Here is a 25,356-nt window from a genome sequence, read left to right on the forward strand (position 1 = left end):
AGTAGCCTGCACACGTTTCACCCCCAAAAAAAGACAAGGAGAGGGAAAATCTAGCCAAACCTCGCTAATTGGTGTGGCAGAAGAGAAAACGTTACCGGTTTGCTTCTAATATTGATGGCTGATTTTGGATATAGCCGCTAGCCTACATTTCAAATAGGCATACTTTTGTCGGACCATGCCTGCACACGAATAAAGGGGCTATACATAGGAAAGTCATTATTTTTGGAAATCAAATCAAATATGACGGGGGAAACGTGTGTTGCCTAGGGGATACTTTCATATCCTTATACTTAGGACATAAAACACCCGAGGTAAATCAACTAGACCGACAGAGGTTCATTTCGATGAGCTCGAAAAAGACAACAGATTAAACAACATGCATCTGGCGCAAACAGGCCTTCCTGCGGATAGTCAGGCGCTGCTATGCAGGGGTAGTTTGTGTCAATTTGTTGGCGGTGTTTGTTCGCCTGCATGGCTTTGTAAAACACCGATCTGGATTTTACGCAAACACAAACCAGCAGATTTAACAAGCAGCACACCACACAGATAATTCATATTTTGCTATTTCAAGGCAAACAACAACCACGGAATAATAAAATAGGTCCTATTTGTCCCCCACATTCTGACGGACTTTTATACTTAATAACTACGGAGAACTGTGTGTGTGAAGGGAAGGGCGTAGTGAAAATGTAAGCGTTTGGGATGCTGGGGACAAGGGTTAGCCTACGTTTGACTCGAACCAAACTATTCCCGCTGGCAACAAATCACATCCTCTTTAAAAAAACAAGATCAACAAGGATGGAATGTATAGTGCCCTGAGAGCGGAGCGGAACGCGAGAGAGCCAGCGTGGCAAGTTAAAACCAGGATTCAATACACACACACAAACCACCGAGCCGACTGCAAGAGAAAAAAACAGTGAAACTGTGTGGGAGCACTGTATTTCTAGACTAGATTATCCAAAATTGAGAGGTAGGTTATTCATAGTGGCAAATGTGAATAGTAAAATACTTTTCAGACCAAATTAATAGGTGACAAACGGTGTTTTTCCATAGTCCTGGTTGGAAGAGTCCCGGACAAGGGAGAAATCCTACAACCAGAATTTCTGGAAAAACGGGAAATTTTGAGAAAATTTCAGAATTTCACAAACCTAAAAATGGAAATGATCTAGATTAATAAAATACGATAAAGGTTCACTTTTATTGCGATTTATTTAAATGAACTTTTTTGTAAAATATAAATACAAATAAGTGTATTTAATTACAAAGTTTAAATGCTTACATTGCCAAAACAAACAAATCAAACACCCCAGTCAGAAAAACAGTTACTGAAATGGTCATCTTATTTACAAGTTCAAGCATGAATCTCACTCTTCAATTGAAATGTCTTGTAGTATCTTACATTTATATTTTACAAAAAAAACCCACATCAAATATCTTAATTCCTCATTGTCATAAATAAGAGACAAATAAAGCTAGATTTTTAGACAATGTTGAAAATAAAAATCCCCAAATCTTTGGGATGAGCCATGAGTGCTAAAATGTTTTTGTCACAGTTCACCTCTATATATATATATCTATCAAAGTCCAATGGGTCGGTAAAGCTCAAATCAAGTGCACTGCCATGATCCAAAGTCAAACAATAACCTTTACCTCCCTCTGAGGTCCACATTCGACCCACATTGCTCCTGACCTGTTCACAAGCCTAGTCAACCCAGTGTCAAAACCCACAACCTGACCACAACATGACAACCAAAGCAGCAGATATACAGTATGGATATACATATATATATATATATATATATATATATATAGAACAAATTAAATTGGCTGTTAATGTATACATATATAATATATTTATTTAAAAAATGCAGTTTGTGTGGCGCTGGGGTCTGTTTCCTCTTTGAAGGGATACTGTCCAGTATTCAACGTCCAGTCCTCACAGGGCATGGGAACGTACACATGGAGCATGTGTGTGTGTTGGCTACGTCCCAATACTCTCTCCTTCCTCCCAAAGTGTTCACTTCCCTGCACCGATTTGAAAGGAAAGGGCTGGTATAAGAAACATGGTGGGAAACTACCACTAGACAAATAACTGCACCAGACTGGTGGGAACTAGTGAAGGAGTGTCCACTTCAGGAGAAAGTAGATCTTATTGAGAGTCACCCTCTGTGTGTGTATCTCAGGGTCACGAGCGGGCTTTAGCTTTGACCCGGGCCCCTTTGGGCTCCCATCGGCTGTCCAAACACTCTAGCGAGGAGCCCAGCAGCGCAGCCAGCTCCGAGCTGGTCTCAACCAGGTCCAGCAGCTCCTTGCTGTCAGGGAGGAAGGCGGCGAGCTCGTCGGGGCACGAGAAGAGCTGCGACAGTGACGCCTGCTTGTAGAACTCTGCCTCGGCGATGGTTGCTACCTCCAGATGGGCGAAGGCTGCCCTGAACGCCCTGGAGGACATTCTGAGTCTCTTCAGGACGTCTGATAGGAGCAGCCAGTTTCTGGGACTGAGAGGGTTAAAGAGAGAGAAGGAGAGGGAGAGAGAGGGAACGGCTTAGCACGGCTCTAAACTTGTGATGTGACACCATTGGCTCCAGCTTTTCAACACTAGCTGTAATTATGGGCTGTAGCACCGTGGTTGGGGTTTTCAACATGTGTCACACACATACAAACACAAAGGCTTTTCTGGGGGCGCTCTGTGAATTCAGTTGGTGTGTGAATAATCCTTATGTGAGTATGGATGTGTGTAACCCCCCCTCACACACACACACACACACACACACACACACACACACACACACACACACACACACACACACACACACACACACACACACACACACACACACACACACACACACACACGTAGGTGACGAACAACAGGGCGCTGTTCAATCGATAGCACTTGAAATGGTTAGCTGTGTAGCGCTGCGGCTGGGGAGCAGCTGAATGGGGAGAGGAGTGTAAATGCAAGCGCTGCCGAGCCTCCGTGTGTGTGTGTGTGTGTATGTGTGTGAGTGAGAGAGAGCGCAGGCCGGCCTCACAGCCCAGGAGATCCATTAATACTGCATCAGCCAGAAGAGCAGAGCGACCCGAAAGAGAAGAGAGGAGAGAGAGAACAAGAGCAGAGAGAGAGAGACAAGAGGAGAGAGAGAACGAGAGCAGAGTGAGAGAGACAAGAGGAGAGAGAGAACGAGAGCAGAGAGAGAGACAAGAGGAGAGAGAGAACGAGAGCAGAGCGAGAGAGAAAGAAGAGTGGGGGAAGGGAGCTCCGCTGAGAGATGGAGAGAGAGAGAGACAAGAGGAGAGAGAGAACGAGAGCGAAAGAAAGAGTGGGGGAGGGGAGCTCCGCTGAGAGATGGAGAGAGAGAGAGCGGTGCTCAGACTGAAGATTACACAGAACAGTGCGCTGCAGCCAAGAGGGAGAGAATGAGAGGGAGGGGAGGAAGAGAGGGTGAGTGACGAGGCCGGGAGGAAAACGGTGTGGGAGGCAATTAGCGCTGTCTGCATTCACACACGTCTCTAGCTAACGTCTCCGGCTAACGGCAGCCTGCCGTGCTGCGTAGCGTCAATCTCCATCTTCTCTATATTTCTCTCTACCATCCTAAAAAACCTCCTCTCTCTCTACCATCCTATCAAACCTCTCTCTCTCTACCATCCTATCAAACCTCTCTCCCTCTACAATCCCATCAAACCTCTCTCTCTACCATCCTTCTACCAAACCTCCTCTCTCTCTCTACCATCCTTCTACCAAACCTCCTCTCTCTCTCTACCATCCTATCAAACCTCTCTCTTTCTCTCTACCATCCTATCAAACCTCTCTCTCTCTACCATTCTATCAAACCTCTCTCTACCATCCTGTCAAATCTCCTCTCTCTCTCTACTATCCTGTCAAATCTTCTCTCTCTCTACCATCCTATCAAACCTCTCTCTAGCATCCTAAAAAACCTCCTTTCTCTCTACCATCCTTCTATCAAATCTCCTCTCTCTCTTACCATCCTATCAAATCTTCTCTCTCTCTCTCTACTATCCTATCAAATCTCCTCTCTACCATTCTATCAAATCTAATCTCGCTCTCTACCATCCTATCAAATCTCCTCTCTCTCTACCATCCTATCAAATCTCCCCCCTCTCTCTCTCTCTCTCTCTCTCTCTTTCTCTCTCTCTCTCTCTCTCTCTCATCCTATCAAATCTCCTTTCTCTCTACCATCCTATCAATCCTCCAATCGTTCTCTCTAAAATCCTCCATCCAACCTCCTCTCTGTCTCTTTACCCACCCTCTCTGTTCCTCTCCATCTCTCCAACCCCCTAATGTTTCTCCTCCCTCATATCAGAGCAACCCACAGTATTAAAGAGCTCTGCTTCTACTAGTCGCTCTTCTTCCCTCCACATAAATCATTTCCTCCTGTGGCGAGCCCCCTGGTTAATGACACCCCCCTCCTCCTCCCTCCGCCAGGTCGGTGTGAGTAATGACCCTCCCCCCTCCCTCCCCCAGATCGGTGTGACTAATGACCCTCCCTCCCCCAGGTCGGTGTGACTAATGACTTTATCGATACCCTGATCATAATGATCCCTCCTCTCGTCTGCTTGATAACACACTGGAACGGGGGAGAGGAGGGACGGATGGATGGAGGGAACCCAACATGCAGTGAAGTGTAGGGTTACTGGTGAGAACAACAACACTGCTATAATGTGGCTGGGTAACCGTGACAATACTGTAATGTAATGGGTGGTCACAGGTGGACAGACTAAAGCTCATTATTTTGCTTACTGCAGGACAGAAACCGATTCAAAACTATAGTCAGAACCGGAGGGAAAAATGTTATTTCTGGGGCTCATAATGACACACAGACACTTACCCCTGTGAGAGGGAGAGCTGAATGTTGTAGCAGGGCAGGAGAGGTCGGTCAGAGAACTCAAACTCAAAGCCCTGCCTCGTGTCCTCCTCCTCCTCCTCTCCTGGGCCTGGGGGGTTAGCCAGGATGTCATAGGCTGCTGGGTCCTCACCTGACTCTGCAACACACACACACACACACACACACACACACACACAGTTACAACACTATTCTGCATCAGTGGAGATGACAGGTGAGTACTACACAGGTCAGGTTGCAGAACTCAAACAGGTGGGCACATACGAACATTCCAAATGAAACGCACATGACTGTCTGCATCACCCCCACAACACACACAGCCAGGGTTGAGCTGGAGATAAATGCCTGTGGCAGATAAGGTCAGCCTTGCCAAACAGGCACAGTCAGAGCATTGTACTGCTGGCTGGCTGGCCGGCTGCTCCCCCCCCCCACCCCACCAATGATAGCATGAAGGAGCCAGGTGTTGCCCTGGGGCGCCCAGCTCCACTCAGCCCACCGAACCGACCGCAGGGTGTGTGTGTATCAGTGTGTTGAATAATGCAGGTATGGAGAGATCCTAGCAGCCGTCCACCCCCACTTCATCCACTTCTGCCTTCACAGGACTAGGGGTGGTATTAGCATGTAATATCTAGCTGTTTTCTTGCGGGAAGAGGGGATGAAATATTAGCGTTGTCCATTAGGCAACATTTGAAATGACCTTGAAGAATTTCTACAAAGTTGTCACCGGTGACACTCAAATCACAGAGAAAGATGAATTATGACCTTCAACTTCCGTGTGTAATATGATGCAGGAATGTAATACAGTTCTCTGTCCTCTACAGCTGGAAGTCCAACCTCTCCCTGCTGTTCTAACACGGGGGGGCGGCTGTGGTCTGAGGGACAATTCAGAGAAAGGGAGGGGATGAGGGGAGGAAAGGAGGGAGTGAGCAGAGGAGGAGGGAGAGGGGGATTAATTGGTAGTTTGTTGTGGGTCTCTAATAGACCCTCATGCCTCACATTCCTGTGATTCCAGGACTGGAGAGGATAGAGGGAGTGGAGAGAGGAGGATAGAGGGAGTGGAGAGAGGAGGATAGAGGGAGTGGAGAGAGGAGGACAGAGGGAGTGGAGAGGATAGAGGGAGTGGAGAGAGGAGGATAGAGGGAGTGGAGAGAGGAGGATAGAGAGAGTGGAGAGAGGAGGATAGAGAGAGTGGAGAGAGGAGGATAGAGAGAGTGGAGAGAGGAGGATAGAGGGAGTGGAGAGAGGTGGATAGAGGGGGTGGAGAGAGGAGGACAGAGGGAGTGGAGAGAGGAGGGGAGAGGGAGTTGGAGAGAGGGATAGGAGGATAGAGGGAGTGGAGAGAGGAGGATAGAGGGAGTTGAGAGGATAGAGGGAGTGGAGAGAGGAGGATAGAGGGAGTGGAGAGAGAGGGAGTGGAGGAGGAGGATAGAGGGGGTGGAGAGAGGAGGATAGGGGAGTGGGAGTGGAGAGAGGAGGATAGAGGGGTGGGAGAGAGGAGGATAGAGGGAGTGGAGAGGAGGATAGAGGGAGTGGAGAGAGGAGGGAGTGGAGAGAGGAGGTAGAGAGTGGAGGAGGAGGAGAGAGAGTGGAGAGGAGGATAGAGGGAGTGGAGAGAGGGAGGATGAGAGGATAGAGGGAGTGGAGAGAGGAGGATAGAGGGAGTGAGAGGAGAGAGTGGAGGATAGCAGGAGTGAGAGATGAGGATAGAGGGAGTGGAAGAGGAGGGAGGATAGAGGATAGAGTGGAGAGAGGAGGATAGAGGGAGTGGAGAGAGGAGGATAGAAGGAGTGGAGAGGAGGATAGAAGTGGAGAGAGGATAGCGGGAGGGAGGAGGGAGGGATAGATAGGGGAGTGGAGAGAGGAAGAGGAGGAGCGGGAGTGGAGAGAGGAGGATAGCGGGAGTGGAGAGAGGAGGATAGTGGGAGTGGAGAGAGGAGGATAGCAGGAGTGGAGAGAGGAGGATAGGGGAGTGGAGAGAGGAGGATAGCGGGAGTGGAGAGAGGAGGATAGGGGGAGTGGAGAGAGGAGGATAGAGGGAGTGGAGAGAGGAGGATAGGGGAGTGGAGAGAGGAGGATAGGGGGAGTGGAGAAAGGAGGATAAAGGGAGTGGGAGTGGAGATAGCGGGAGGGGATAAAGGGAGTGGAGAGAGGAGGATAGAGGGAGTGGAGAGTGGAGGATAGAGGGAGTGGGAGAGGAGGATAGAGGGAGTGGAGAGGAGGATAGAGGGAGTGGAGAGAGGAGGATAGGGGGAGTGGAGAGGAGAGGAGGATAGGGGGAGTGGAGAGATAGGGAGTGGGAGGATGAGCGGGAGTGGGAGGATAGAGGATGAGAGAGGGGGAGAGTGGAGAGAGGAGGATAGGGGGAGTGGAGAGAGGAGGATAGGGGGAGTGGAGAGAGGAGGATAGGGGGAGATGGAGAGTGGAGGATAGGGGAGTGGAGAGAGGAGGATAAAGGGAGTGGAGAGAGGAGGATAGGGGAGTGGAGAGGAGGATAGGGGGAGTGGAGAGAGGAGGATAGGGGAGTGGAGAGAGGAGGATAGGGGGAGTGGAGAGAGGAGGATAGAGGGAGTGGAGAGAGGAGGATAGAGGGAGTGGAGAGGAGGACAGGCGGAGTGGAGAGAGGAGGATAGAGGGAGTGGGAGAGGATAGAGGGAGTGGAGAGAGGAGGATAGAGGGAGGGGAGAGGATAGAGGGAGTGGAGAGAGGAGGATAGAGGGAGTGGAGAGAGGAGGATAGAGGGAGTGGAGAGAGGAGGATAGAGGGAGTGGAGAGAGGAGGATAGAGGGAGTGGAGAGAGGAGGATAGAGGGAGTGGAGAGAGGAGGATAGAGGGAGTGGGGAGAGGAGGATAGAGGGAGTGGAGAGAGGAGGATAGAGGGAGTGGAGAGAGGAGGATAGAGGGAGTGGAGAGGAGGGAATTTGCTTTCCTAACAGCTGGAGTGGGGCCCATTCTGTAGTAGCCCCCCCTCTCTCTCTTTGGAGCTCAAACCTCCATAGCATCACTAGTTAAAACCGGAGACCTTTCTGCGTGGCATTGAGATCAACAGATCTCAGTTGGTTGGAGCGCGGTGGGTGTTGGCAATGCGAAGGTTGCAAGTTGGATTTCCACATGGGCCACCAATATTGATCGTAAGCAATACATGGGATAAACTTGTGGTTTGGAGGCAGGAGAGTAGGGAGGCAGGAAGGGAGGGAGGTAGGACAGTAGGGAGGCAGGAGAGTAGGGAGGCAGGAGAGTAGGGAGGCAGGAGGGAAGGTTGGCAGGAGAGTAGGGAGGCAGGAGAGTAGGGAGGCAGGAGGGGAGGTAGGCAGGAGGGGAGGTAGGCAGGAGAGTAGGGAGGCAGGAGGGGAGGTAGGCAGGAGAGTAGGAAGGCAGGAGAGTAGGGAGGTAGAAAGGAGGGGAGGTAGGCAGGAGAGTAGGGAGGCAGTAGAGTATGGAGGCTGGAGAGTAGGGAGGCAGGAGGGTAGGTAGAAAGGAGGGGTGGTAGGCAGGGGAGTAGGGAGGCAGGAGAGTAGGGAGGCAGGAGAGTAGGGAGGCAGGAGAGTAGGGAGGCAGGAGAGTAGGGAGGCAGGAGGGAGGGAGGCAGGAGGGGAGGGAGGCAGGAGGGGAAGTAGGCAGGAGAGTAGGGAGGCAGGAGGTGAGGTAGGCAGGAGAGTAGGGAGGCAGGAGAGTAGGGAGGCAGGAGAGTAGGGAGGCAGGAGGGGAGGTAGGCAGGAGAGTAGGGAGGCAGGAGAGTAGGGAGGCAGGAGAGTAGGGAGGCAGGAGAGTAGGGAGGCAGGAGAGTAGGGAGGCAGGAGAGTAGGGAGGCAGGAGGTGAGGTAGGCAGGAGGGGAGGGAGGCAGGAGGGGGGGCAGGAGAGTAGGGAGGCAGGAAGGAGAGTAGGGATGCAAGAGAGTAGGGATGCAGTAGAGTAGGGAGGCAGGAGAGTAGGGAGGCAGGAGAGTAGGGAAGCAGGAGAGTAGGGAGGCAGGAGAGTAGGGAGGCAGGAGGGGAGGGAGGCAGGAGAGTAGGGATGCAAGAAAGAAGGGATGAAGGAGAGTAGGGAGGCAGGAGAGTAGGGAGGCAGGAGAGTAGGGAGGCAGGAGAGTAGGGAGGCAGGAGGCGAGGTAGAAAGGAGGGGAGTAGGAAGGCAGGAGAGTAAGGAGGCAGGAGAGTAGGGAGGCAGGAGAGTAGGGAGGCAGGAGGGGAGGTAGAAAGGAGGGAAGGTAGGCAGGGGAGTAGGGAGGCAGGAGAGTAGGGAGGCAGGAGAGTAGGGAGGCAGAAGGGGGGAGGCAGGAGAGTAGGGAGGTAGGAGATCAGGGAGGCAGGAGAGTAAGGAGGCAGGAGGGGGGTAGGCAGGAGAGTAGGGAGGCAGGAGAGTAGGGAGGCAGGAGGTGAGGTAGGCAGGAGGGGAGGGAGGCAGGAGGGGAGGCAGGAGAGTAGGGAGGCAGGAGGGGAGGGAGGCAGGAGAGTAGGGATGCAAGAGAGTAGGGATGCAGGAGAGTAGGGAGTCAGGAGAGTAGGGAGGCAGGAGAGTAGGGAAGCAGGAGAGTAGGGAGGCAGTAGAGTAGGGAGGCAGGAGGGGAGGGAGGCAGGAGAGTAGGAATGCAAGAGAGTAGGGAGGCAGGAGAGTAGGGAGGCAGGAGAGTAGGGAGGCAGGAGAGTAGGGAGGCAGGAGGTGAGGTAGGCAGGAGGGGAAGTAGGCAGGAGGGGGGGAGGAGAGTAGGGAGGCAGGAGGGGAAGGAGGCAAGAGAGTAGGGATGCAATAGAGTAGGGATGCAGGAGAGTAGGGAGGCAGGAGAGTAGGGAGGCAGGAGAGTAGGGAGGCAGGAGAGTAGGGAGGCAGGAGAGTAGGGAAGCAGGAGAGTAGGGAGGCAGGAGAGTAGGGAGGCAGGAGGGGGAGGGAGGCAGGAGAGTAGGGATGCAAGAGAGTAGGGATGCAGGAGAGTAGGGAAGCAGGAGAGTAGGGAGGCAGGAGAGTAGGGAGGCAGGAGGGGAGGTAGGCAGGAGAGTAGGGAGGCAGGAGAGTAGGGGGGCAGGAGGGGAGGTAGGCAGGAGAGTAGGGAGGCAGGAGAGTAGGGAGGCAGGAGAGTAGGGAGGCAGGAGGTGAGGTAGGCAGGAGGGGAGGGAGGAGGAGGGAGGCAGGGAGTAGGGAGGCAGGAGGAGAGGGAGGCAGGAGAGTAGGGATGCAAGAGAGTAGGGATGCAGGAGAGTAGGGAGGCAGGAGGTGAGGTAGGCAGGAGGGGAGGGAGTCAGGAGGGGAGGCAGGAGAGTAGGGAGGCAGGAGGAGAGGGAGGCAGGAGAGTAGGGATGCAAGAGAGTAGGGATGCAGGAGAGTAGGGAGGCAGGAGAGTAGGGAGGCAGGAGAGTAGGGAGGCAGGAGAGTAGGGAGGCAGGAGAGTAGGGATGCAGGAGGGGAGGGAGGCAGGAGAGTAGGGATGCAGGAGAGTAGGGAGGCAGGAGAGTAGGGAGGCAGGAGAGTAGGGAGGCAGGAGATTAGGGAGGCAGGAGAGTAGGGAGGCAGGAGAGTAGGGATGCAGGAGAGGAGGGAGGCAGGAGAGTAGGGATGCAGGAGAGTAGGGAGGCAGGAGAGTAGGGAGGCAGGAGAGTAGGGAGGCAGGAGATTAGGGAGGCAGGAGAGTATGGAGGCAGGAGAGTAGGGAGGCAGGAGGGGAGGTAGGCAGGAGAGGAGGGGAGGTAGGCAGGAGAGTAGGGAGGCAGGAGAGTAGGGAGGCAGGAGAGTAGGGAGGCAGGAGGGGAGGGAGGCAGGAGAGTAGGGAGGCAGGAGAGTAGGGAGGCAGGAGAGTAGGGAGGCAGGAGGGGAGGTAGGCAGGAGAGTAGGGAGGCAGGAGAGTGGGGAGGCAGGAGAGTAGGGAGGCAGGAGAGTAGGGAGGCAGGAGGGGAGGTAGGCAGGAGGGAAGGTAGGCAGGAGGGGAGGCTGGAGAGTAGGGAGACAGGAGAGTAGGGAGGCAGGAGGGGAGGTAGAAAGGAGGGGAGGTAGGCAGGAGAGTAGGGAGGCAGGAGGGGAGGTAGAAAGGAGGGGAGGTAGAAAGGAGAGTAGGGAGGCAGGAGAGTAGGGAGGCAGGAGGGGAGGTAGAAAGGAGGGGAGGTAGGCAGGAGAGTAGAAAGGCAGGAGAGTAGGGAGGCTGGAGGCGAGGTAGAAAGGAGGGGAGGTATGCAGGGGAGTAGGGAGGCAGGAGAGTATGGAGGCAGGAGAGTAGGGAGGCAGGAGAGTAGGGAGGCAGGAGGGGAGTAGGGAGGCAGGAGGTGAGGTAGGCAGGAGAGTAGGGAGGCAGGAGAGTAGGGAGGCAGGGGGGAGGGAGGCAGGAGGAGGGGGGCAGGAGGGGAGGGAGGCAGGAGAGTAGGGAGTCAGGAGGTGAGGTAGGCAGGAGGGGAGGTAGGCAGGAGAGTAGGGAGGCAGGAGAGTAGGGAGGCAGGAGGGGAAGTAGGCAGGAGGGGAGGCAGGCAGGAGGGGAGGCAGGAGAGTAGGGAGGCAGGAGGGGAGGCAGGAGAGTAGGGATGCAGGAGAGTAGGGAGGCAGGAGAGTAGGGAGGCAGGAGAGTAGGGAGGCAGGAGAGTAGGGAGGCAGGAGAGTAGGGAGGCAGGAGGTGAGGGAGGCAGGAGAGTAGGGATGCAAGAGAGTAGGGAGGCAGGAGAGTAGGAAGGCAGGAGAGTAGGGAGGCAGGAGAGTAGGGAGGCAGGAGAGTAGGGAGGCAGGAGGTGAGGGAGGCAGGAGAGTAGAGACGCAGGAGAGTAGGGAGGCAGGAGAGTAGGGAGGCAGGAGGGGAGGGAGGCAGGAGAGTAGGGAGGCAGGAGGTGAGGTAGGCATGAGAGTAGGGAGGCAGGAGAGTAGGGAGGCAGGAGAGTAGGGAGGCAGGAGGAGGGGTAGGCAGGAGGGGAGGGAGGCAGGAGAGTAGGGAGTCAGGAGGTGAGGTAGGCAGGAGGGGAGGTAGGCAGGAGAGTAGGGAGGCAGGAGAGTAGGGAGGCAGGAGAGTAGGGAGGCAGGAGGGGAGGTAGGCAGTAGAGTAGGGAGGCAGGAGAGTAGGGAGGCAGGAGGGAAGGTAGGCAGGAGAATAGTGAGGCAGGAGAGTAGGGAGGCAGGAGAGTAGGGAGGCAGGAGGTGAGGTAGGCAGGAGGGGAGGCAGGAGATTAGGGAGGCAGGAGGGGAGGCAGGAGAGTAGGGAGGCAAGAGAGTAGGGATGCAGGAGAGTAGGGAGGCAGGAGAGTAGGGTGGCAGGAGAGTAGGGAGGCAGGAGAGTAGGGAAGCAGGAGAGTAGGGAGGCAGGAGAGTAGGGAGGCAGGAGGGGAGGGATGCAGGAGAGTAGGGATGCAAGAGAGTAGGGATGCAGGAGAGTAGGGAGGCAGGAGAGTAGGGATGCAGGAGAGTAGGGAGGCAGGAGAGTAGGGAGGCAGGAAAGTAGGGAGGCAGGAGAGTAGGGAGGCAGGAGAGTAGGGAGGCAGGAGGGGAGGGAGGCAGGAGAGTAGGGATGCAAGAGAGTAGGGAGGCAGGAGAGTAGGGAGGCAGGAGAGTAGGGAGGCAGGAGGGGAGGGAGGCAGGAGGGGAGGGAGGCAGGAGGGGAGGGAGGCAGGAGGGGAGGGAGGCAGGAGAGTAGGGAGGCAGGAGGGAGGTAGGCAGGAGAGTAGGGAGGCAGGAGAGTAGGGAGGCAGGAGAGTAGGGAGGCAGGAGAGGCAGGAGGAGGGAGGCAGGAGAGTAGGGAGGCAGGAGAGTAGGGAGGCAGGAGAGTAAGGAGGCAGTAGAGTAGGGAGGCAGGAGGTGAGGTAGGCAAGAGGGGAGGGAGGCAGGAGGGGGGGCAGGAGAGTAGGGAGGCAGGAAGGAGAGTAGGGATGCAAGAGAGTAGGGATGCAGTAGAGTAGGGAGGCAGGAGAGTAGGGAGGCAGGAGAGTAGGGAGGCAGGAGAGTAGGGAGGCAGGAGAGTAGGGAAGCAGGAGAGTAGGGAGGCAGGAGAGTAGGGAGGCAGGAGGGGAGGGAGGCAGGAGAGTAGGGATGCAAGAGAGTAGGGATGAAGGAGAGTAGGGAGGCAGGAGAGTAGGGAGGCAGGAGAGTAGGGAGGCAGGAGGCGAGGTAGAAAGGAGGGGAGGGAGGCAGGAGAGTAAGGAGGCAGGAGAGTAGGGAGGCAGGAGGGGAGGTAGAAAGGAGGGAAGGTAGGCAGGGAGTAGGGAGGCAGGAGAGTAGGGAGGCAGGAGAGTAGGGAGGCAGAAGGGGGGAGGCAGGAGAGTAGGGAGGTAGGAGATCAGGGAGGCAGGAGAGTAAGGAGGCAGGAGGGGGTAGGCAGGAGAGTAGGGAGGCAGGAGAGTAGGGAGGCAGGAGGTGAGGTAGGCAGGAGGGGAGGGAGGCAGGAGAGTAGGGATGCAAGAGAGTAGGGAGGCAGGAGAGTAGGGAGGCAGGAGAGTATGGAGGCAGGAGAGTAGGGAGGCAGGAGAGTAGGGAGGCAGGAGGTGAGGTAGGCAGGAGGAGGGGAAGTAGGCAGGAGGGGGGGGAGGAGAGTAGGGAGGCAGGGGGAAGGAGGCAAGAGAGTAGGGATGCAGGAGAGTAGGGAGGCAGGAGAGTAGGGAGGCAGGAGAGTAGGGATGCAGGAGAGTAGGGAGGCAGGAGAGTAGGGAAGCAGGAGAGTAGGGAGGCAGGAGAGTAGGGAGGCAGGAGGGGTGGGAGGCAGGAGAGTAGGGATGCAAGAGAGTAGGGATGCAGGAGAGTAGGGAAGCAGGAGAGTAGGGAGGCAGGAGAGTAGGGAGGCAGGAGGGGAGGTAGGCAGGAGAGTAGGGAGGCAGGAGAGTAGGGGGGCAGGAGGGGAGGTAGGCAGGAGAGTAGGGAGGCAGGAGAGTAGGGAGGCAGGAGGTGAGGTAGGCAGGAGGGGAGGGAGGCAGGAGGGGAGGCAGGAGAGTAGGGAGGCAGGAGGAGAGGGAGGCAGGAGAGTAGGGATGCAAGAGAGTAGGGATGCAGGAGAGTAGGGAGGCAGGAGAGTAGGGAGGCAGGAGAGTAGGGAGGCAGGAGAGTAGGGAGGCAGGAGAGTAGGGATGCAGGAGGGGAGGGAGGCAGGAGAGTAGGGATGCAGGAGAGTAGGGAGGCAGGAGAGTAGGGAGGCAGGAGAGTAGGGAGGCAGGAGAGTAGGGAGGCAGGAGATTATGGAGGCAGGAGAGTAGGGAGGCAGGAGGGGAGGTAGGCAGGAGAGGAGGGGGGTAGGAGAGTAGGGAGGCAGGAGAGTAGGGAGGCAGGAGGGGAGGGAGGCAGGAGAGTAGGGAGGCAGGAGAGTAGGGAGGCAGGAGGGGAGGTAGGCAGGAGAGTAGGGAGGCAGGAGAGTGGGGAGGAAGGAGAGTAGGGAGGCAGGAGAGTAGGGAGGCAGGAGGGGAGGTAGGCAAGAGGGAAGGTAGGCAGGAGGGGAGGCTGGAGAGTAGGGAGACAGGAGAGTAGGGAGGCAGGAGGGGAGGTAGAAAGGAGGGGAGGTAGGCAGGAGAGTAGGGAGGCAGGAGGAGGTAGAAAGGAGGGAGGGAGGAGAGTAGGGAGGCAGGAGAGTAGGGAGGCAGGAGGGGAGGTAGAAAGGGGGGAGGTAGGCAGGAGAGTAGAAAGGCAGGAGAGTAGGGAGGCTGGGCAGGTAGAAAGGAGGGGAGGGGAGTAGGGAGGGGAGGAGGCAGGAGAGTAGGGAGGCAGGAGAGTAGGGAGGCAGGAGGGAGTAGGGAGGCAGGAGGTGAGGTAGGCAGGAGAGTAGGGAGGCAGGAGAGTAGGGAGGCAGGAGGGGAGGGAGGCAGGAGGAGGGGGTAGGCAGGAGGGGAGGGAGGCAGGAGAGTAGGGAGTCAGGAGGTGAGGTAGGCAGGAGGGGAGGTAGGCAGGAGAGTAGGGAGGCAGGAGAGTAGGGAGGCAGGAGGGGAGGTAGGCAGGAGGGGAAGTAGGCAGGAGGGGAGGCAGGCAGGAGGGGAGGCAGGAGAGTAGGGAGGCAGGAGGGGAGGCAGGAGAGTAGGGATGCAGGAGAGTAGGGAGGCAGGAGAGTAGGGAGGCAGGAGAGTAGGGAGGCAGGAGAGTAGGGAGGCAGGAGAGTAGGGAGGCAGGAGGTGAGGGAGGCAGGAGAGTAGGGATGCAAGAGAGTAGGGAGGCAGGAGAGTAGGCAGGAGAGTAGGGAGGCAGGAGAGTAGGGAGGCAGGAGAGTAGGGAGGCAGGAGGGGAGGTAGGCAGGAGAGGAGGGGAGGAGGCAGGAGAGTAGGGAGGCAGGAGAGTAGGGAGGCAGGAGGGGGAGGGAGGCAGGAGAGTAGGGAGGCAGGAGAGTAGGGAGGCAGGAGAGAGGAGTGGGGAGGCAGGAGAGTAGGGAGGCAGGAGAGTAGGGAGGCAGGAGGAGGAGGTAGGCAGGGGAGGGAAGGTAGGCAGGAGGGGAGGCTGGAGAGTAGGGAGACAGGAGAGTAGGGAGGCAGGGGGGAGGTAGAAAGGAGGGGGAGGTAGGCAGGAGAGTAGGGAGGCAGGAGGGGAGGTAGAAAGGAGGGGAGGTAGAAAGGAGAGTAGGGAGGCAGGAGAGTAGGGAGGCAGGAGGGGAGGTAGAAAGGAGGGGAGGTAGGCAGGAGAGTAGAAAGGCAGGAGAGTAGGGAGGCTGGAGGCGAGGTAGAAAGGAGGGGAGGTATGCAGGGGAGTAGGGAGGCAGGAGAGTATGGAGGCAGGAGAGTAGGGAGGCAGGAGAGTAGGGAGGCAGGAGGGGAGTAGGGAGGCAGGAGGTGAGGTAGGCAGGAGAGTAGGGAGGCAGGAGAGTAGGGAGGCAGGAGGGGAGGGAGGCAGGAGGAGGGGTAGGCAGGAGGGGAGGGAGGCAGGAGAGTAGGGAGTCAGGAGGTGAGGTAGGCAGGAGGGGAGGTAGGCAGGAGAGTAGGGAGGCAGGAGAGTAGGGAGGCAGGAGGGGAGGTAGGCAGGAGGGGAGGCAGGCAGGAGGGGAGGCAGGAGAGTAGGGAGGCAGGAGGGGAGGCAGGAGAGTAGGGATGCAGGAGAGTAGGGAGGCAGGAGAGTAGGGAGGCAGGGAGGCAGGAGAGTAGGGAGGCAGGAGAGTAGGGAGGCAGGAGGGAGGGAGGCAGGAGAGTAGGGATGCATGAGAGTAGGGAGGCAGGAGAGTAGGGAGGCAGGAGAGTAGGGAGGCAGGAGAGTAGGGAGGCAGGAGAGTAGGGAGGCAGGAGGGAGGGAGGCAGGAGAGTAGAGACGCAGGAGAGTAGGGAGGCAGGAGAGTAGGAGGCAGGAGGAGGGAGGCAGGAGGGAGGCAGGAGGTGAGGTAGGCAGGAGAGTAGGGAGGCAGGAGAGTAGGGAGGCAGGAGAGTAGGGAGGCAGGAGGAGGGGGTAGGCAGGAGGGGGAGGGAGGCAGGAGAGTAGGGAGTCAGGAGGTGAGGTAGGCAGGAGGGAGGTAGGCAGGAGAGTAGGGAGGCAGGAGAGTAGGGAGGCAGGAGAGTAGGGAGGCAGGAGGGAGGTAGGCAGGTAGGGAGGCAGGAGAGTAGGGAGGCAGGAGGAAGGTAGGCAGGAGCAGTGAGGCAGGAGAGTAGGGAGGCAGGAGGGGAGGCAGGAGGGAGGCAGCAGGAGGGAGGCAGGAGGAGGGGAGGCAGGAGGGAGGCAGGAGAGTAGGGAGGCAAGAGAGTAGGGAGGCAGGAGAGTAGGGAGGCAGGAGAGTAGGGAGGCAGGGAGAGTAGGGAGGCAGGAGAGTAGGGAGCAGGAGAGAGGGCAGGAGAGTAGGGAGGCAGGAGGGGGAGAGTAGGCAGGAGAGTAGGGATGCAGGAGAGTAGGGAGGCAGGAGAGTAGGGATGCAGAGAGTAGGGAGGCAGGGAGAGTAGGGAGGCAGGAGAGTAGGGAGGCAGGAGAGTAGGGAGGCGGGGAGGAGGCAGGGAGGAGGGAGGCAGGAGAGTAGGGAGGAGGGAGGCAGGAGAGTAGGGAGGCAGGAGAGGAGGGAGGCAGGAGGAGGGAGGCAGGAGGTAGAGGAGGCAGGAGAGGGAGGCAGGAGAGCAGGAGGCAGGAGAGTAGGGAGGCAGGAGAGTAGGAGGCAGGAGAGTAGGGGAGGCAGGAGAGTAGGGGAGGCAGGAGGTGAGGGAGGCAGGAGGAGGGAGGGGAGGGCAGGAGAGTAGGGAGGCAGGAGAGTAGGGAGGCAGGAGAGTAGGGATGCAGGAGAGTAGGGAGGCAGGAGAGAGGGAGGCAGGAGAGTAGGGAGGCAGAGAGTAGGGGAGGCAGGAGGAGAGCAGGGAGGCAGGAGAGAGGCAGGAGGTAGGAGGCAGGAGGGGAGGGAGGCAGGAGAGTAGGGAGGCAGGAGAGGTAGGGAGGCAGGAGAGTAGGGAGGCAGGAGAGTAGGGGGAGAGAGCAGGAGGCAGGAGGGAGGCAGGAGGGGAGGGAGGCAGGAGAGTAGGGAGGCAGGAGAGTAGGGAGGCAGGAGGGAGGAGGGAGCAGGAGAGTAGGGAGGCAGGAGAGTAGGGAGGCAGGAGAGTAGGGAGGCAGGAGGTAGGGAGGCAGGAGATCAGGGAGGCAGGAGAGTAGGGAGGCAGGAGGGAGGGGAGAGTAGGGAGGCAGGAGAGTAGGGAGGGAGGCAGGAGAGTAGGGAGGCAGGAGAGTAGGGAGGCAGGAGAGTAGGGAGGCAGGAGAGTAGGGAGGCAGGAGAGTAGGGAGGCAGGAGAGTAGGGAGGCAGGAGAGTAGGGAGGCAGGAGAGTAGGGAGGCAGGGAGTAGGGAGGCAGGGAGTAGGAGGCAGGAGGGGAGGGAGGCAGGAGGAGTAGGGAGGCAGGAGGGAGGTAGGAGGAGGTAGGGAGGCAGAGTAGGGAGGCAGGAGAGTAGGGAGGCAGGAGAGTAGGGAGGCAGGAGAGTAGGGAGGCAGGAGAGTAGGGAGGCAGGAGGGAGGCAGGGAGGCAGGCAGGAGAGTAGGGAGGCAGGAGAGTAGGGAGGCAGGGGAGAGTAGGGAGGCAGGAGAGTAGGGAGGCAGAGAGTAGGGAGGCAGGAGAGTAGGGATGCAGGAGAGTAGGGAGGCAGGAGAGTAGGGAGGCAGGAGAGTAGGGAGGCAGGAGAGTAGGGAGGCAGGAGAGTAGGGAGGAGGAGGAGGAGGAGGGAGGCAGGAGAGAGGGAGGCAGGAGAGTAGGGAGGCAGGAGAGTAGGGAGGCAGGAGAGTAGGGAGGCAGGAGGGTAGGGAGGCAGGAGAGTAGGGAGGCAGGAGAGTAGGGAGGCAGGAGGAGAGGGATGGGAGAGTAGGGAGGCAGGAGAGTAGGGAGGCAGGAGAGTAGGGAGGCAGGAGGAGGGAGGCAGGAGAGTAGGGAGGCAGGAGGAGGGAGGCAGGAGAGTAGGGAGGCAGGAGGTAGGGAGGCAGGAGAGTAGGGAGGCAGGAGAGTAGGGAGGCAGGAGAGTAGGGAGGCAGGAGAGTAGGGAGGCAGGAGAGTAGGGAGGCAGGGAGAGCAGGAGGAGGCAGGAGAGTAGGGAGGCAGGAGAGTAGGGAGGCAGGAGAGTAGGGAGGCAGGAGAGTAGGGAGGCAGGAGAGTAGGGAGGCAGGAGAGGTAGGAGAAAGGAGGGGGGAGGCAGGAGAGTAGGGAGGCAGGAGAGTAGGGAGGCAGGAGGGGAGGAGGCAGGAGGGAAGGGAGGCAGGAGAGTAGGGAGGCAGGAGAGTAGGGAGGCAGGAGAGTAGGGAGGCAGGAGGGGGAGGCAGGAGAGTAGGAGGCAGGAGAGTAGGGAGGCAGGAGGGAGGCAGGAGGGAGTAGGGAGGCAGGAGAGTAGGGAGGCAGGAGGCAGGAGGGAGGCAGGAGAGTAGGGAGGCAGGAGAGTAGGGAGGCAGGAGAGTAGGGAGGCAGGAGAGTAGGGAGGCAGGAGAGAAAGGGAGGCAGGGAGGAGAGTAGGGAGGCAGGAGAGTAGGGAGGCAGGAGAGTAGGGAGGCAGGAGGGAGGCAGGCAGGAGAGTAGGGAGGCAGGAGGGGAGGTAGGCAGGAGAGTAGGGAGGCAGGGAGAGTAGGGAGGCAGGAGGGGGGGAGGAGGCAGGAGAGTAGGGAGGCAGGAGAGTAGGGAGGCAGGAGAGTAGGGAGGCAGGGAGGAGAAAGGAGGCAGGGGAGAGTAGGGAGGCAGGAGAGTAGGAGGCAGGAGGGGAGGGAGGCAGGAGGAGGGAGGCAGGAGGAGGAGGCAGGAGAGTAGGGAGGCAGGAGGTGAGGAGGCAGGAGAGTAGGAGGCAGGAGAGTAGGGAGGCAGGAGAGTAGGGAGGCAGGAGGGGAGTAGGCAGGAGAGTAGGGAGGCAGGAGAGTAGGGAGGCAGGAGAGTAGGGAGGCAGGAGAGTAGGGAGGCAGGAGAGTAGGGAGGCAGGAGAGTAGGGAGGCAGGAGGTGAGGGAGGCAGGAGAGAGGGAGGAGAGTAGGGAGGCAGGAGAGTAGGGAGGCAGGGAGAGTAGGGAGGCAGGAGGTAGGGGGAGGCAGGAGAGTAGGGAGGCAGGAGGGAGGGAGGCAGGAGAGGAGGGAGGCAGGAGAGTAGGGAGGCAGGAGAGTAGGGAGGCAGGAGGGGAGGGAGGCAGGAGAGTAGGGAGGCAGGAGAGTAGGGAGGCAGGAGAGTAGGGAGGCAGGAGAGTAGGGAGGCAGGAGAGTAGGGAGGCAGGAGAGTAGGGAGGCAGGAGAGTAGGGAGGCAGGAGGGGAGGAGGCAGGAGGCAGGAGGCAGGAGAGGGAGGCAGGAGAGTAGGGAGGCAGGAGAGGAGGCAGGAGGCAGGAGAGTAGGGAGGCAGGAGAGTAGGGAGGCAGGTAGGGAGGCAGGAGGGAGGCAGGAGGCAGGAGGGAGAGGGAGGCAGGAGAGTAGGGAGGCAGGAGGGAGGTAGGCAGGAGAGTAGGGAGGCAGGAGAGTAGGGAGGCAGGAGGTGAGGAGGGTAGAAAGGAGGGGAGGGAGGCAGGAGAGTAGGGAGGCAGGAGAGTAGGGAGGCAGGAGAGGAGGGAGGCAGGAGAGTAGGGAGGCAGGAGAGTAGGGAGGCAGGAGAGTAGGGGAGGCAGGAGAGTAGGGAGGCAGGAGAGTAGGAGGCAGGAGAGTAGGGAGGCAGGGGGGGAGGCAGGAGAGTAGGGAGGCAGGAGAGTAGGGAGGCAGGAGAGTAGGGGGAGGCAGGAGAGGGAGGGAGGCAGGAGAGTAGGGAGGCAGGAGAGTAGGGAGGCAGGAGAGTGAGGGAGGCAGGAGGTAGGGAGGCAGGAGAGTAGGGAGGCAGGAGAGGGAGGAGCAGGAGAGTAGGGATGCAGGAGAGTAGGGAGGCAGGAGAGTAGGGAGGCAGGAGAGGGGAGGCAGGAGGGAGGCAGGAGAGTAGGGAGGCAGGAGAGTAGGGAGGCAGGAGAGTAGGGAGGCAGGAGAGTAGGGAGGCAGGAGAGTAGGGAGGCAGGAGGGTAGGGAGGCAGGAGAGAGGGAGGCAGGAGAGTAGGGAGGCAGAGGAGTAGGGAGGAGGCAGGAGAGTAGGGAGGCAGGAGAGTAGGGAGGCAGGAGAGTAGGGAGGCAGGAGAGTAGGGAGGCAGGAGAGGAGGGAGGCAGGAGAGTAGGGAGGCAGGAGAGGAGGGAGGCAGGAGAGTAGGGAGGCAGGAGAGTAGGGAGGCAGGAGAGTAGGGAGGCAGGAGAGTAGGGAGGCAGGAGAGTAGGGAGGCAGGAGAGTAGGGAGGCAGGAGAGTAGGGAGGCAGGAGAGTAAGGTAGGCAGGAGAGTAGGGAGGCAGGAGAGTAGGGAGGCAGGAGAGTAGGGAGGCAGGAGAGTAGGGAGGCAGGAGGGAGGCAGGAGGTAGGAGGCAGGAGAGTAGGGAGGCAGGAGAGTAGGGAGGCAGGAGAGTAGGGAGGCAGGAGAGTAGGGAGGCAGGAGAGTAGGGAGGCAGGAGAGTAGGGAGGCAGGAGTAGGGAGGCAGGAGAGAGTAGGGAGGCAGGAGAGTAGGGAGGCAGGAGGTAGGGGGAGGCAGGAGAGTAGGGAGGCAGGAGAGTAGGGAGGCAGGAGAGTAGGGAGGCAGGAGAGTAGGGAGGCAGGAGAGGGGGAGGCAGGAGAGTAGGGAGGCAGGAGGGGAGGCAGGAGAGTAGGGAGGCAGGAGAGTAGGGAGGCAGGAGAGTAGGGAGGCAGGAGAGTAGGGAGGCAGGAGGTGAGAGGGAGGCAGGAGAGTAGGGAGGCAGGAGAGTAGGGAGGCAGGAGGAGAGGAGGGAGGCAGGAGAGTAGGGAGGCAGGAGAGTAGGGAGGCAGGAGAGTAGGGAGGCAGGAGAGTAGGGAGGCAGGAGAGTAGGGAGGCAGGAGAGTAGGGAGGCAGGAGAGTAGGGAGGCAGGAGAGTAGGGAGGCAGGAGGTGAGGTAGGCAGGAGAGTAGGGAGGCAGGGAGGCAGGGAGTAGGGAGGCAGGAGAGAGGCAGGGGAGGCAGGAGGTGAGTAGGGAGGCAGGAGAGTAGGAGGCAGGAGGTAGGGAGGCAGGAGAGTAGGGAGGCAGGAGGTGAGGTAGGCAGGAGGAGGAGGCAGGAGAGTAGGGAGGCAGGGAGGCAGGAGAGTAGGGAGGCAGGAGAGTAGGGAGGCAGGAGGGGAGGCAGGAGGGGAGGGAGGCAGGAGAGTAGGGAGGCAGGAGGTGAGGAGAGGGAGGCAGGAGAGTAGGGAGGCAGGAGAGTAGGGAGGCAGGAGAGGGAGGCAGGAGAGAGGGAGGCAGGAGAGTAGGGAGGCAGGAGAGTAGGGAGGCAGGAGGGAGGAGGCAGGAGAGTAGGGAGGCAGGAGAGTAGGGAGGCAGGAGAGTAGGGAGGCAGGAGGGGAGGGAGGCAGGAGAGTAGGGAGGCAGGAGAGTAGGGAGGCAGGAGAGTAGGGAGGCAGGAGAGTAGGGAGGCAGGAGAGTAGGGAGGCAGGAGAGTAGGCAGGGAGGCAGGAGGAGGAGGGAGGCAGGAGAGTAGGGAGGCAGGAGAGTAGGGAGGCAGGAGAGTAGGAGGCAGGAGAGTAGGGAGGCAGGAGGTAGGGAGGAGAGTAGGGAGGCAGGAGAGTAGGGAGGCAGGAGAGTAGGGAGGAGAGGTAGGGAGGCAGGAGAGTAGGGAGGCAGGAGAGAGGGGAGGCAGGAGAGTAGGGAGGCAGGAGGGGAGGGAGGCAGGAGAGTAGGGAGGCAGGAGAGGAGGAGGAGGAGAGTAGGGATGCAGAGAGTAGGGAGGCAGGAGAGTAGGGAGGCAGGAGAGTAGGGAGGCAGGAGAGTAGGGAGGCAGGAGAGTAGGGAGGCAGGAGAGTAGGGAGGCAGGAGGTGAGGGAGGCAGGAGAGTAGGGAGGCAGGAGAGTAGGGAGGCAGGAGAGTAGGGAGGCAGGAGAGTAGGGAGGCAGGAGAGGGAGGGAGGCAGGAGAGTAGGGAGGCAGGAGAGTAGGGAGGAGAGTAGGGAGGCAGGAGAGTGAGGGAGGCAGGAGGTGAGGGAGGCAGGAGAGTAGGGAGGCAGGAGAGTAGGGAGGCAGGAGAGTAGGGAGGCAGGAGGGAGGAGAGTCAGGAGAGGAGGCAGGAGAGTAGGGAGGCAGGAGAGGAGGCAGGGAGGCAGGCAGGAGAGTAGGGAGGCAGGAGAGTAGGGAGGCAGGAGAGTAGGGAGGCAGGAGAGTAGGGAGGCAGGAGAGTAGGGAGGCAGGAGAGTAGGGAGGCAGGAGAGTAAGGAGGCAGGAGGTGAGGTAGGCAGGAGAGTAGGGAGGCAGGAGAGTAGGGAGGCAGGAGAGTAGGGAGGCAGGAGGTATGGGCAGGAGAGTAGGGAGGCAGGAGAGGAGGGAGGCAGGAGAGTGAGGGAGGCAGGAGAGTAGGGAGGCAGGAGAGTAGGGAGGCAGGAGAGTAGGGAGGCAGGAGAGTAGGAGGCAGGAGGGGAGGCAGGAGAGTAGGGAGGCAGGAGAGTAGGGAGGCAGGAGAGCAGGGAGGCAGGAGAGAGGGAGGCAGGAGAGTAGGGAGGCAGGAGAGTAGGGAGGCAGGAGAGTAGGGAGGCAGGAGAGTAAGGAGGCAGGAGGTGAGGAGGCAGGAGAGTAGGGAGGCAGGAGAGTAGGGAGGCAGGAGAGTAGGGAGGCAGGAGAGTAGGAGGCAGGAGGTGGAGGGAGGCAGGGGAGGCAGGAGAGTAGGGAGGCAGGAGAGTAGGGAGGCAGGAGAGTAGGGAGGCAGGAGAGTAGGGAGGCAGGAGGTGAGGTAGGCAGGAGAGTAGGGAGGCAGGAGAGTAGGGAGGCAGGAGAGTAGGGAGGCAGGAGAGTATGGAGGCAGGAGAGTAGGGAGGCAGGAGAGTAGGGAGGCAGGAGAGTAGGGAGGCAGGAGAGTAGGGAGGCAGGAGAGTAAGGAGGCAGGGAGGCAGGAGAGTAGGGAGGCAGGAGAGTAGGGAGGCAGGAGAGTAAGGAGGCAGGAGGTGAGGTAGGCAGGAGAGTAGGGAGGCAGGAGAGTAAAGGAGGCAGGAGAATAGGGAGGCAGGAGAGTAGGGAGGCAGGAGAGTAGGGAGGCAGGGAGTAGGGAGGCAGGAGAGTAGGGAGGCAGGAGAGTAGGGAGGCAGGAGAGTAGGGAGGCAGGAGAGTAGGGAGGCAGGAGAGTAGGGAGGCAGGAGAGTAAGGAGGCAGGAGGTGAGGGAGGCAGGAGAGTAGGGAGGCAGGAGAGTAGGGAGGCAGGAGAGTAAGGAGGCAGGAGGTGAGGTAGGCAGGAGAGTAGGGAGGCAGGAGAGTAGGGAGGCAGGACAGGGAGGCAGGAGAGTGAGGGAGGCAGGAGAGTAGGGAGGCAGGAGAGTAGGGAGGCAGGAGGTGAGGTAGACAGGAGAGTAGGGAGGCAGGAGAGTAGGGAGGCAGGAGAGTAGGGAGGCAGGAGAGTAGGGAGGCAGGAGGTGAGGTAGGCACAAAAGCGTAGCCCGCTCCGTAGCTGGGAGGGAAAATCTATCGGATACAAGAGATGCCACTGTTCTCTTTTTCTGATGTTGTCCCTCTGAATCAATGCTGGGACAGAGAAGACTCCCACAGAGAATTACCTGGGGGTCTTTCTCTGTCCTCTTCCAGCTGCTCCTTCCTCTCCCTCTCTTCTCCTGTGTGTGTGTTCGTGTGTGTGTGTGTGTTCGTGTGTGTGTGTGTGTTCGCGTGTGTGTTCATGTGTGTGTTCGTGTGTGTGTGTGTGTGTTTGTGTGTGTGTGTACTCACCACACACGGCGCTGCCGTAAAACTCCCAGTAGATGCCTTCGTCAGTGTCTTCAAGCCCCTTCAGGTCGGAAAAATACTCTAGAGAGACAGAGACACGGTACAGCTATAAACAGGGACAGAGCAGAGAGAGACACGGTGCAGCTATAAACAGGGACAGAGCAGAGAGAGAGAGACACGGTACAGCTATAAACAGGGACAGAGCAGAGAGAGAGAGACACGGTACAGCTATAAACAGGGACAGAGCAGAGAGAGACACGGTACAGCTATAAACAGGGACAGAGCAGAGAGAGAGAGAGACACGGTACAGCTATAAACAGAGACAGAGCAGAGAGAGACACGGTGCAGCTATAAAAAGGGACAGAGCAGAGAGAGAGAGACACGGTACAGCTATAAACAGGGACAGAACAGAGAGAGAGACACGGTATAGCTATAAACAGGGACAGAGCAGAGAGAGAGAGACACAGTACAGCTATTAACAGGGAAAGAGCAGAGAGAGAGAGAGAGAGACACGGTACAGCTATAAACAGGGACAGAGCAGAGAGACACGGTACAGCTATAAACAGGGACAGAGCAGAGAGAGACACGGTACAGCTATAAACAGGGACAGAGCAGAGAGAGAGAGAGACACGGTACAGCTATAAACAGGGACAGAGCAGAGAGAGACACGGTACAGCTATAAACAGGGACAGAGCAGAGAGAGAGAGAGACACGGTACAGCTATAAACAGGGACAGAGAGTGAGAGAGACACGGTACAGCTATAAACAGGGACAGAGCAGAGAGAGACACGGTACAGCTATAAACAGGGACAGAGCAGAGAGAGAGAGACACGGTACAGCTATAAACAGGGACAGAGCAGAGAGAGAGACAGACACGGTACAGCTATAAACAGGGACAGAGCAGAGAGAGACACGGTACAGCTATAAACAGGGACAGAGCAGAGAGAGAGACACGGTACAGCTATAAACAGGGACAGAGCAGAGAGACACGGTACAGCTATAAACAGGGACAGAGCAGAGAGAGACACGGTACAGCTATAAACAGGGACAGAGCAGAGAGAGACACGGTACAGCTATAAACAGGGACAGAGCAGAGAGAGAGAGAGAGACACGGTACAGCTATAAACAGGGACAGAGCAGAGAGAGAGAGACACGGTACAGCTATAAACAGGGACAGAGCAGAGAGAGAGAGAGACACGGTACAGCTATAAACAGGGACAGAGCAGAGAGAGAGAGACACGGTACAGCTATAAACAGGGACAGAGCAGAGAGAGACACGGTACAGCTATAAACAGGGACAGAGCAGAGAGAGAGAGAGAGACACGGTACAGCTATAAACAGGGACAGAGCAGCAGAGAGAGAGACACGGTACAGCAGCTATAAACAGGGACAGAGCAGAGAGAGAGAGAGACACGGTACAGCTATAAACAGGGACAGAGCAGAGAGAGAGAGACACGGTACAGCTATAA

The 25,356-nt window shown here is 58.1% G+C and overlaps 1 protein-coding gene across 1 annotated transcript in view; it reads right to left on the minus strand.

Annotated features, from left to right (window-relative positions):
- Nucleotides 1-1,190: 1,190 nt before the first annotated feature.
- The window catches only part of LOC135543292 (BCL-6 corepressor-like), a 114,073-nt gene continuing 89,907 nt past the window's right edge, over nt 1,191-25,356 (minus strand). Inside the window, 3 exon segments of the mRNA XM_064970449.1 lie at nt 1,191-2,495; nt 4,848-5,001; nt 23,891-23,968. Of these exon segments, the coding sequence (XP_064826521.1) occupies nt 2,186-2,495; nt 4,848-5,001; nt 23,891-23,968 (542 nt within the window). The 3' untranslated portion in view covers nt 1,191-2,185.

Source organism: Oncorhynchus masou, chromosome 7, assembly GCF_036934945.1.
Source record: "Oncorhynchus masou masou isolate Uvic2021 chromosome 7, UVic_Omas_1.1, whole genome shotgun sequence".
NCBI lineage: Eukaryota > Metazoa > Chordata > Actinopteri > Salmoniformes > Salmonidae > Oncorhynchus > Oncorhynchus masou.